Genomic DNA, 12,836 nt, shown 5'->3' on the forward strand with positions numbered 1-12,836 from the left:
AAATTTACTGGACAACAGCTGTATTTAAATTAAAGTATTTCCCATTTATTTCCCATCCTGTTGAAAGATGCCACTGACATGCAAAACAACTTCCAAGAACACCATTCTCTTACCAAGAATGGATTAGATTCGATGTAGTTCCTCATATAATTAGATGAGAACCAGTGGTACGTTTAGGCCACATAAATGGCTTAATTAGGATCAACTTGGCTTGATTGATTATAGCATGAAAGAACACACAGATGTGTTTTATTACAACCTCCTTAAAATAGGTTAAAGCAAAGTAAAATAAAGTAATTTAGTTTAGTATGGCAGATTTGGGACTGCACAAGTGAACTTCATGACACAAATTTTAAGACAACACTAAAAGTATCACTACAAAACAAACAAATTAAAAAAAAAACATATCCACTCCAAAACACAAAAAGGCAAATATTCTTCTGGTTGAAAATCCCCAAAAGAAATAAAGCTAGTTACAAGAAAAGGCTGCATCTCCTGTAATTCCAATGTTAGATCGTGCATTTTTTTTGCTTTTCTGTTTCTGGACCCATTGCCATAATAGGGGTCAACAGCAGCAGCGAGTCATTGTGAAAAGCAGATCTCATCTCTAATCAAAATAATCCAGCCACATCTTTGTCTAAAAGTAGAAATATTTCACATATAGAAATACTTATAAAATGTGGCAGGACCAGCTTTTAAAACTTGCTTTATTTTAGAACTGAATTATGGTTTTTAATCTCCAACTGTAAAGCAGATTTTTATGTCCTTGAATCAGTGTAGGTCTTTCTCAGAATCCTTTCATATTTATCAATATTCATTTTGAAGGCCAGATAACAGAAGTAGACAGTGTCCTGCAGCCCGTCTTTGCTCTGCACAGCGAAAAAAGCTTCTTGCTATTATTCCAAAACCTTCCACTTAGACATGAACAAGGATCACACTTAGCTCTTTTAGGCTACTGCATTGCTCTGAAAACTCAGACCTACTTCAATAGAATTCCAAGGTCCTTTTAAAAGGTACCACTTCCTAAAAATATATTCTGTATTTACACAGAAAAATGCCTTTACACAGAGTATCTTACAAGGCACCTTGAAGACAAAAAATCTACACAGCATCAGTAGCTCTATTTCAAGATTAACACAATTGAAAAAAGGGAAAATTCAGAGAGGTTGCTCTTCCACTCTGTTCTCTCAAATCACCATTCTCCAGCTTGCTTCATAGAAATTGAACTTGTTTGAATTAAAATGTAACTAATGAAAGCCACTGTATAAACACAATGTTAAGAATTAGAACTAGAAATTAATCCATTCTTTCAGCAAATGTTTATAGATAAGAGTGAGATGTGGGGGCAAAACATAATTCGTACAATTGTATGCAAGTTAAAGTGGGTTTTTTTAGGCAAATACTAAATATTCAGCTGATTTCCATAAAAAACTACTGTCAAGGAATATCTAGTTCATGGAGTGAAACTTCTTAATTTATTGCAATCAATTCTGTACAACTTTTTATGGTTTGATTTTGCAATTTTTATTTAGTCCTTTTGATTACTGTTGCCAGATAGACTTTAATAAATTAAACATTCATTTTGTGTACCCACTGTATCCTCATTCTTGAATTATACATATAAACATATTAGTTAATTTATATTTTAAGATTGTAGTTTAATTAATACTTAAAAGCTGGCACTACCAACAAATGAAGAGTTCTGCCATTTTCTCCCTTCTGGGTATCCCTTCCTCAAAAGCATTAATTCATCAAACCATAGTTAGAGGCAGCAAAATCAATATTCAAGGATAACTGCAGGAAACTTTGTTTCAGGTTTCCTTTTTCAAGTTATCTTTGATCTTTCTGGATTTTAGGCCTTATGGGAAGGAGCACATACTGTTATTTAAAGCAAGTAGATGGCTTCTTTACCTCTACATCCCTTCATTCTCCAGCTTGACATGCAAGTATGACTTCTAACAGTACATTAATCTGTCCTTCCTATTAATCTGTTTTCTTTTTCATTTATGATTTTTTGGTCTAGTTATTTTGTAGACCTCTTTCAATTTATCATTGGGGAATGCCACCATAACATCATAAATCAGCAAGGACAAAATGGTAAGAAGAGGCTTTGTTTTAGCATGCAGCAATGATAATAACATTATGACCTGGCTAATTAATTAATTTAAATAAAATTAATCAAAAATTTCATGATAAATGTCTTCATAAATTGTCTACATTTTGGCTCTTACTACTAGAAAATCATTCATGTTTCTTATAAAAATTCCTGCTGAAATTATTTTTAAACAGTTTGACCATGGATAGCAAAGGAGAAACAAACTACAGGCAAGGTGCAATTACAGGCAAGATATCATTTTAGAACTAAGAAGACAACAACCTCTCTAGATTTTTTTCTCTAGAAAGACAGTCTGAGTGAAACAAAGGACAAAGAAAACTTATGCCTCAGTGTAAAATAACTGTTGCATTTACAGAAATCTGCAATAGAATTCTCAATCATTTAATACGTTTAAGCCAGAAAAGCTGAACTTGATTCCAGAACTACCAAGTCAAACACAAAGAACAACTCCTCCAAGACGTGACATGGGCTGAGCTGACCCTTAATTCTTCAGCGATGAGAACACGTCTTACTAATCTTCTGCTATCAGGCAAATATCAGCTTGCTCATTAAAAGTCACTCTACTTCCCAAATCCCAAAAACAAGGTTAGCTTTTATACCCAGTCAGGAGAGGACTGGACAAAGAAAATTCCAGAACTAGATGCATTCTCAGCTTATATAAGCTTCTTGATTCTTGGAGAAGGTATTACATTCTAAATTGTTTCACTGAAGATAAAGCTCAGAAAATGCAAAATTTTGTGTTGTGAATAGAACTAAAAAATGTCAATCAGGAGCAATTAATAGATAAACAAATTTAAACTATTTTGTTATGAAGTACATTTTACTATATTATTATCTATCAGGTCTGCAAATTCCATTAAAGCATCTCTCTTAGAGGATATATTTTTCTGGCTTGGCCTATTTCCATAATTTACATTGAACACTTGCTAAAATTATTCATTAGTATGAATATTTTTGAAACATAATTTTAAAAAATTTAAAAATCCCTACACTACATAGGAGAAATGTTTTGTTTATGAAAAATGAAAATTGATAAACGTCAATGCATTTTAATACATTTATTTTGAAATTATAGAAAATCCCACACTGATTTCAGAATTTGTAGAGAAAAAAAATTAAACACACGGTCTTGCAAACCAACTGCTCCTAACTAGAGTTAAGAATTTCAGACTTATTTGTCCCTGAAAAAACAGGGAATAAATAAACAGATATACAAGTAAATAAAAATCTATATAGATTTAGGGAGACATAAAAAGCACACAGAAATCTTCAGCAAGATATGCTGTCTCTAAAATTTAGCAGTAATAATGACTCCCACTGAAGCCAGGCTGAAGCTAGTAAAGAGATCCCTTATCAGAATCATCCATCCTCACTGACCAAGCCACTACACAAGATCAGAATTTAACACAGTTTATAGCATGTGTGGCTGGCCAACACACCAACTACAGAAAGTTTGTCTTTCATAGCCCTCTAGCTCTAGAACACCAAAACTCAAATTAGTGGCATTTATTATTTAAAAAATAATTGATTGCATCAGGGTATTTCATGTGCTCAGCCTTCAAATTATTCATTTTGATCTAGAAACTAATTGAAAAGTAAAAAAAAAAAAAAAAGTACCCTCACTGTAGGAACCTAAAATAAAGCATTATTTGTATTTTCACCAGCAAAAGCCTATATTGCAGGAAACCATCATCTATTTAAATAGATTTTCATTAAATATATGATCTCTTGAAGCCATGTGTGCATGAGTGAACTGTTTTCCAGCTTACTGGGCTCTGAAGTTGTTCACAAAACTGCCTGCATCTAAATTCTGGAGTCACGTATAGGAGACCACACTGAGAACCATGTCCAGATTATAGACTCACTTACTAACTTATCCAAACACAAATAAAACTTCATCTGGAGTTCTCAATATCTGTTCTCCATTTATAGTTGTTTTTATAAAACATCCAACCATTCCTAAGAAACATTTTTTGCAAAAAAAAAAAAATCTCATTCACAAAAACTAACTAGCATTCTCAAAGCTAATTTTGTGGCATCTTGAAGCTCTGAAGAACAGATGCTATTTCAATGTGCAAATGCTGCTTCAATGAGTAAACACACAAGTTTACATGCAACCTGTAAACCGGATTTTATAAATCTGATTAAGTTAATTTCAGACCTGTAAAATTTTAAGGGTTAATTTAAGATTCCATATGCACTGGGTATGCAGTGTCCTAGTGAAAAGACTGAAGATGTTGATATGTTTTGACTACCAATCACATGGAGAAAGACGTCATTTAAAACAAACATTGTTTACTTGGACACAAACAAAGCTACCTGATCCTCCAAACATCAGTGTCCATCTACTAACTCTAGGCAAATTGTTCAGCATGATATAAGAAAGGAACGATTTGCTGATATACAAATAAAAACTCATATTTAACACTGCCATTGTTTTTATAGCATGAATTTTGGATCTGCTCAGCTCGCATTAGGAGTTATTTCAACTATTTGTTTATTTTGTTGGGGTGTGACTACTGGACACCATTTCTTTTATATTTCAATTGCTTAATATTGGAAACATCCCTTATTTCTTAAAAAGTTTATTAACAACAGCCTCTATTTAATACTCTCCTCCCATGAAAATTAGAATATCTAGCAGAGAACAGAGTAGCACCCTGCTCAAAAGTTGTAATTTAAGTCTCAAATACTAAACTTTTGCATTATAAAGACTCTACCAATGCAGAGCTATCTTATGAAGGAATTTGTTTTTAAATACAGTGGGCAACTAAGACGCAAAAGGCGCCTACATACCCAGCTGCAGCCACAGTTATCACGCCGCACACAACACGAGGGAGACAACCGGTTAATTCTACGGGAGGGAAGGCGCACAGAAGCAGGAGGAGCGCCGAGGGTGGCCCGGCCTTACCTGACCAGTGGCCCGTGGTGGCACCCGCCCTGTCGGTGCAGGTCTCGCTGACGGGCCGGAACACGGTCTCCCAGCCGCCCGTGGCGTAGCGCCAGTTCTGCGACTCCAGGATCAGCGTGCGCTGCGTGCCGTACGCGATCATGAAGCAATACACCACGTGGTGAAGCTGGCAGCCATAGCCACAGCCTTTGTTGATGTTGCACACGAGTTTCTTAGCCTTGCTGCAATCCTTCGGGTTCTGTAAGGGTGGGCGAAAAAGTGGAGCTGAAGGGAAGCTGCACCAAAGGCTTGCGTTTTTCTGAAAAACTGGCAAATGTCATAAATCACAGAAGCCGCCCTGCTATAACACATCTCCGACTAAAATGGATGAGTAAGCTTCAGCTCCATGAAAATTTTATGTGAATTCTTCACTGCGAGCATGAACAGTTATTGAACATACTTCACTATCCTAATATAAAATAGAATACATTCAAGATTTTAAATTACTTTCTCATTTGTAAATCTGTCAGAAAAAGACAACATTTGGACTCCGAGTTCACATTTCATCAACTTGATTCTCAGTGTTAGAATGCTTTTTCCTTTGGCAGTTTTTCAAGTTTGTTAGTTCTCTTTCAATAAGCATCCATGTCACCCAATGAAAGAAAATTTCCACCTGTCTACAACGTACAGAACAAAACGAATGGTACAGAATAAAACAAATACTTATTAAGGGACTGCTTCCCAGGCTAGCTGACCACATAGCAAATACAGAATGCAAAACACATTCCCAAGCAGAATGATAAAGGACAGAATTGTAATCTGCATACACTTTCCATAAAACACCATATTTCACTTCCACAAACCAAAAAACCATAAGACAGCAGGCAAATACCTACATTGTTTGAATGCTATGTTTAAACGTTCAAACTAATAAGTATTTTTAGGCATGTGGAATTTTCAGGTATGTGGACAACACAACATCATAATCAACAGAAGTTTTTCTTTACGTAAAAGATAGTACTTTTTTTGTATGTATTCATACTTGCATGGCTCTAGACACAGCTCTAAATTCCAGAAAGGTCTTCCACAAAATCTCCAGGATTAGCATTTCATATAAGGTACAAGGATACTGATATTTAGGCACCAATATAAATTCTGTTTCTTTCACATCTAAACTTAAAATAAAATTTTCTGTAAATTTGCAACAGTCAAATCAAATCTTCAAACAACAGTGATCCCTGTCCGGAGAACTGAGATCACTCCTTAAAGTGATCTAAAAGATAATCTGAATATTCTGAGTCCTAAAACAATTTAAAATAAAACTTTGTGCATTCAATTATGTAAAGGAGGGGATGACAATTCAGACAGGGAGGGGTGGAGGTACCAAAACAAATCCAAAACTCTAAAACATGTGCTATACCATCAGCAGTTTATATTTTTCTTTTTAAATATACCTGATTCAAAGCCTAATTAGGTATGAAAACAATAAATGAAATAAAATTTTTGTTCAAGATTTTTATTCCTCAGACCAGTACTTTTGTCATCACAAATTTAATGGATAACTTGAGACTAAATCCAACAGGTATCTTTTGAAATTATAACAAATGTATTTCCCAGAGTCTTCCAGAAGAGAAAGAGGGCCTTTTTAGTATTCTGTAGAAGTCCACATAGAAAGAACTCCATGAAAAAATACCTTCTCATATCATGATTATCAGCAGTATTATATTTTTATTATTACTACTGTCATTAATATTATCGTATTTTGCTTGGTTTCAGTTATTAAACTGTTCTTATCTCAACACACAATGGGGTTTTTCTGCGGGTGGTTTGGGTTTTTTTTGGTTGGTTTGTTTTTTTTTTTTGGGGGGGGGGGGTTTTCTTCTCCTCCCTGTCCTACCAGGAAGGACGAGGGAGTGTCTGGTGGGTATTTGTAACCAGCTTGGGTAAAGCTACAACATTATTCTTTTTGAAAGGAATATTGTCTGTGAATTTTTAGAAAATGACCTTAGATAAGCTTTCTACACTTGTCATTACCTCTAAATGCTTGTGTCCTCTAACATGAAAGCATTTAATCAATGGCATATTTGAAATATTGTCAAGGTATGCCCTTCTCACTTTCTTTCATGTAAAGGCAAACTTCATATAATAGCTTATGAACAATATTATGGAAATCAAGTAGTAATCACACAAGGAAATGTAATTTGATAGTGTGACTGCTTATCAATGTTAATATAATGCACTTACTTGGGATTTATCATTGTTTGTAGACTTAACTAAAAACTAGATATATTAGTATTAGTTTGTGACTTAAGGAAGCTATTTAACTAATTTCTTTATGACTGTGGTGTTTTTTCAAATTGCTATATTCAAGTAGCAAAAAAGACAAAGCACTATCTGAGCTTCAATTGTCTATTGAGAATTTTAAAAGAAAAGGAGAGTAGAGACACTTGGATATATTGCAGTTTCAACTGGTTTCCAGGAAAAGGTGAAAATATTACCCGTTGATAAGGAAGAAAAGTCACATTTCAAGCATCAGAATAGTTTGGGTGTTCATAACCACAACTGCCAACCAAAGCAACCAGTACTGAGCTGATAAAGAACAACAATTTCAAAACCAATGAAGACTGACAAAAGATTTTTCCTCCTGTCACAAAGTCACAGAAAAGGATTATAAATCCCTGATTTGAGTGGGTAGTACATTCCGTTCTCAACCATAATGACACTGCTGATCACACTCCTATCTGCAATTTAATGATCTATATAATCAAGAGAGGGATGAAAGGGACCTCCACGAATGTCAAGTCCCGTAATGTAACAGCCATAAAACTGCAGTAAAAAGATATTTAAAAAAAAATACAAACAAAAATTAAACAAACCCACATAAAATCCCAAACAAAATACCTACACCTGACCAATTACACAAAACATACTTCAATATATAGAAGATTAGAACATCAAGCCATTCCAGAGTTTACACCTCTAATCTTCCCCAGAATAACTTCTATGAACAATGCAACCGATAAAATTAACAAATTTTCAGAATAGCAAAATGGTTAGAATTACCTATTTCTATGAAAGAGAATACCATCTAAAATAAAAGTAGATTTTTCAACTGGTGAGATGGATTGAATGGTCTTCCATCACAAAGAACATGGGCATATACTGTTGTTCTCACAAAATTCAGGGTTTCCACTGCACTCCCAGGGCTCTTGGTTGGCCTATTCACAAAAAGCAGGCTCAGGTGGGAATAATGTCCCAAGTGCTGCCTCAATGCCTCACCATCCTCCAGTGCTTTCAAGTGTGTAGTCAGCCATCAAAACACATGACAAACTGGCAAAAGTAAACCCTGCTCCTTAACATACATTTTACTGTATGAGAAAATACTGTGCTAGTGAATTTACAGTTCAGAGGACTGAACACAGTTCAGAGAAATGTACTTAATCAAATGAATCACAACAGATTAGAGTGGAGTAGGCAAGCAATCTGCTACCATTTACTGAGTAACCTTATAAACACAGTATGATACCCATTAACAAAGCTGTTCTTTTTTATATTTTCAACAGATATTTTATTCTTTGATGCTACACAGTCTGCTGGAGAAGAGAGTCCCACTCAAAATCTTGGAAAATCCCATTTTTTAGAGAAATATGTCAAAAATTGGTGTTTCTCATCCTAGTGATCACAAATGTAATTAATACTATCTTCTATTCCCCTTATTTTGTGATGTCATTTGTAATCCTTCCTTTTCATACCCTCAAGAATTTGGAGACAGACCACGCGAAGAAACAAAAAATCCAAACAAACCGCCAGAAGTTTCTTTCAGCTGCGGGAAGAAAACATTCTTCTCTCCCTAGTCAGAAATAGTAGGTAATTGATTTGAGAGTCAGAGATCTCAAACCTTCCTCTAATATAAACTCCTCTAGTTTGCACCTACCCTTCTGTGACACGCAAGTTTCAGCTTGAGTGAAACATCCCAGCATGCACATGGACTTTAACACAGTGTGTTCCTCAATCCTAGAGAAAACCTCACACAGATATCAGCAGTAACCACACTTCCTAAGGTGGTTATTATACTAAAAACATATAATATACTTATGATTTGATTAATTACAGTTCTATGGGGTGCCTCCCCTTGCATGCATGCAAAGTGCCCAAAGCATTTTTTATTGCTTTTGTCATTTTAGCATGAGGACTTTTATTAAAAATACTAATCAGTAATTTTAATGTGAAGGAAAGGATTTAAAACACTTTAAGACAGAAAAATCTAAGTGACACATTAAACCACAAAAATACTGCAAAGTCCAGAAAGCTCAGAAAAAAAGTCTTGTGACCAACTTTCTGCTCTTTGCATACATATAAAGCCCCAACTAAATAGTATAGCAGAATATAACTTGAATATGGCAAACTATGACTGATAGAATTGATGTGTTGTTGAGTACTTAGTAACCTTTCTCACCTGATTGCATTTTTAACCTTCAAAGCTGAACAAAAGTTTTGGATTCTTTTTAAATCAGAGGCAAAAATATTCTGCTATTGTGAGACTGCATGCTGAATCACAAACTTCCTAAAATAAACAGAACAAAAATAGGCACAAAAGAGAAGGGACAGAAAACTGCTGCCTTCATAATTATTTATTCACTTGATTACAGCACTACGGGTGCTCTTATCTGACTTCTCTTGCACATTTTCTACACCTGTTTGATAAAAAAGATCTCTGAAAATAAGGCCTTTTCCTTAAATATAAAGTCCTAGCTTTTAAAATGTTGCTCCAACTATAGGAAACTAGTTTCATGTAGCCTCATTAAATCAAATTTATGGTAATGTCATCCAAATGAAGTAGCAGTCATCACTACTCACAATCATTCAGCTAAATGACTTCCCAGGGAGATGTCCCAAAATAATGCAGCTGTCAATGTTCAACATGTACCAGAAAAAAGCTATGCAGTACTTTCATACTTAAAAAACAATTACAAATATGGTCCATATAATTTTTTTTTTCATCGACTTGAGGGACAAGGGTTGTTAAATTTTTTCATTTTATTTTATTTTTAATACAGCTTTATTATTAATAGAGATATATAAATCTGCAAACCATTTGACTGCTTTACGTTGGTGCATATTTGTTAAAGCAAATAATTTTGTGCTCTTTTTGATGACTTGCACAGTTATATTCCTAAACAGGACAACAAATGGAAAGTGAAAGACAAGGAAAAGGCAGAGAAAGGCTACATTTATCAGCATGAAAAGTAGTTATGGTACACTACTGCCAAACAGTGGTATCAAAATGAAAAAATAAGGAACAGTTCTCAGAAAGGAGTTGAAGAAGTACAATAAAAGTGATGACTCCTGCACAATTTAGAGAGATGGTTTTTTCCTCAGAAGGGTGTCTTTTTTATTTCACAAGCAACATATACATAGCTTGGTCACAGAAGAGAAGGTTCTAACAGCTGAACTGTGAAATAATGAAAATCTAAGAAACAAATTCAGCTATTTACACAAGAGAAAAGATTGGGCATTAGGAGTGACCATACAAAACAGCTCCACACATGCCATAAAAAATAAACCAAGTACGAATAAAACAGACTAAATTATCTTTTTGATCACTACACAAATAGCTGCATGCATTCAGTCATGAAAAACAGCCCCAACACCTTTAGATCACGTTTTATTTAGATTTTATTCACACACACACAAGCACACATATTAAAAAGGCCTTATCAACTCAAAAATATGAGGATCTAGAGAAGTCTCAAACATCCCTTGAAACAATCTTGGACTAGACAATACACTATAGAAGCACTTCAATTTTGCTTCCCTATGTTTTTAAAAATGTGCTGCTAGTTCAGAAGTTTGATACAAGGACTTTTAAATTTTGTTTTAAAACTATGCAAACAAATTAATGCGTTTTGACACTCTAAAGAATAAAATAAATAAAAAACAATCAATCAGACAATTTTTTTTAGAATAAAGTGAAGAACTGAAATAGGTAAGTACAGCCCAGTAAAAACTGTGGATCCAAAAAAACACCCACAAAGAAACAAATAAACCAAAATAACCACCAACAAAAATACAAACCCCAATGATTTCCTTTGAATATTACCTTCCCTATACACATAAAATAATGTTTGAAACAACTGTAATAATTTATTTTCTACATAATTCGTTCACATACCAACATTCACTTTTAAACTGTGATGTAATTATTCTATTGCAAGGTTTAGCTAAGCACTACATATGTAAGAAGAAAAAAATGTTTCCCTTGATTCAAAAGCTCTATCCTCTTACCTGTAAATAAGTTATTCTTCTCTGTACCAAATCTGTTAGATCTTTGGCCTCTTTTTCTCGCCAATCTCCAGCTCCATCTGTTTGACTGAGGTAGTACAAGTCGGTCATTATTGACCTATAAACAACAGCAGAAAACAATCTTAACATTAATAATTTGGAGCATTAAATTAAATCAAAGAAAATTAAAGAGGTATTTCAATTGCAGCTTCAAAATCAGTTTCTTCATCCCATCTCCTTCTGCGCAATTCAAACAGCAGCCAAGACAGACTGACTGCATCCTTCATATAACAAATGTTCCACACCCATCAGCAATTAAAAATTAGAAATTCTAAACAGACCCATGGCCATGCAAGTCCATACTACAAAACATTAATTTTGAAGAACTATGAAATATTAAATTGAGATTATCTAATACATTAGAGATTCTCTTCTTAGGGCTATAACATTTCATTGGCCAAATAAGAGGATAAAGAACTCATCACCACAAAAATAAAAATTATATACGGCATTTGTTAAACTTTGCAGCTAAGTTAAAATTACTGATTTTGTCCAAACAGTACCACCCTGGAAAAATTTTTTTTTTTTAATCTCTGTGGCTTTTGGGAAGAAATAGAAAACTAGAGACAAACTATTCAAAGTGTTTCTAGAAATGTTAATGGTTATTCTAAAAGTAAAAGACGGCCCAACTCAGAAGCATTAATTTCAGAGTTGGTTTCATAGATTGAGAATATTTAATATTGCTAAACATTTCTCCATAACAATGCTAAAGTTGTAAGTTTGAACCACTTTTCTTAATACTTTCATCTGAACTTCAGATGCTGCTTTTATTGCCTGAAATTCTTGATAAACCAAAAGTTTGAGCACTAGAAAGAGAAGCAAAAGAGAACAAAGGCAGAGAAATTTGGGAGGTGACCAAAAAACAGTGTGAAGGTAAGAAAAATACATTTTCTAACAACATTTGAAGTGGTCTTGTCAAGCTCTTGGCAGCACTTGTTAGCACTGGAAGCACAAATCCAATAAGCCAAGGCTACCTCGTGTCCATAATTGAGAGGCTGCATTTCCCTACTAGGAAACTACTTCAATGACCCAATATTGAAGCAGAAAACATCGAGATAAAGCTAGAGGTGCCCTAATTTGATTTATCAGCAGAGTTATCAGATAAACTTTTCTTGCTAATTTAATAACTGGATTTATGGATCTGTATTTTTATTCTCAAACACTCATTCTGGTCTTTATCCTCATGCTTCTACACAGGGTAACAAAGACACTGACTATAGCATCTACTATTATTGTATTAAACATTTTACCCAAATTATGCAGCAGCAGTAACCCTCACCTTCTGTCAATCAACTGCAGGAACCTTATCTACATTGTAATCTGAAACTATAAAGTCAATTTTCTTTTACAAGGTAATTGAGCTTGAAACACCCCATTGTGGCTTTGCATAAAAATTAATTTTAAGCATCACCAGGTAACTAGTTTTAAATCAGTAACTATTAAAGACACAAAATACAGTAACATGCACACACAGTTTAAAGAGAATTA

General features: G+C 34.2%; 1 protein-coding gene across 8 annotated transcripts in view; it reads right to left on the minus strand.

Moving 5' to 3' along the window:
* FUT8 (fucosyltransferase 8) overlaps positions 1-12,836 on the minus strand; it is a 99,690-nt gene that overhangs the window by 21,879 nt on the left and 64,975 nt on the right. For all 8 annotated transcript variants that reach the window (XM_063158866.1, XM_063158865.1, XM_063158868.1 and 5 more), the window contains 2 exons: positions 11,292-11,406; positions 5,028-5,265 (listed from right to left, as the gene is read on the minus strand). In XM_063158866.1, the coding sequence (XP_063014936.1) occupies positions 5,028-5,265; positions 11,292-11,406 (353 nt within the window). The remainder of the gene's footprint in view (positions 1-5,027; positions 5,266-11,291; positions 11,407-12,836) is intronic.

The sequence above is a fragment of the Melospiza melodia genome, chromosome 6 (assembly GCF_035770615.1).
Source record: "Melospiza melodia melodia isolate bMelMel2 chromosome 6, bMelMel2.pri, whole genome shotgun sequence".
NCBI classification, from domain to species: Eukaryota; Metazoa; Chordata; class Aves; order Passeriformes; family Passerellidae; genus Melospiza; species Melospiza melodia.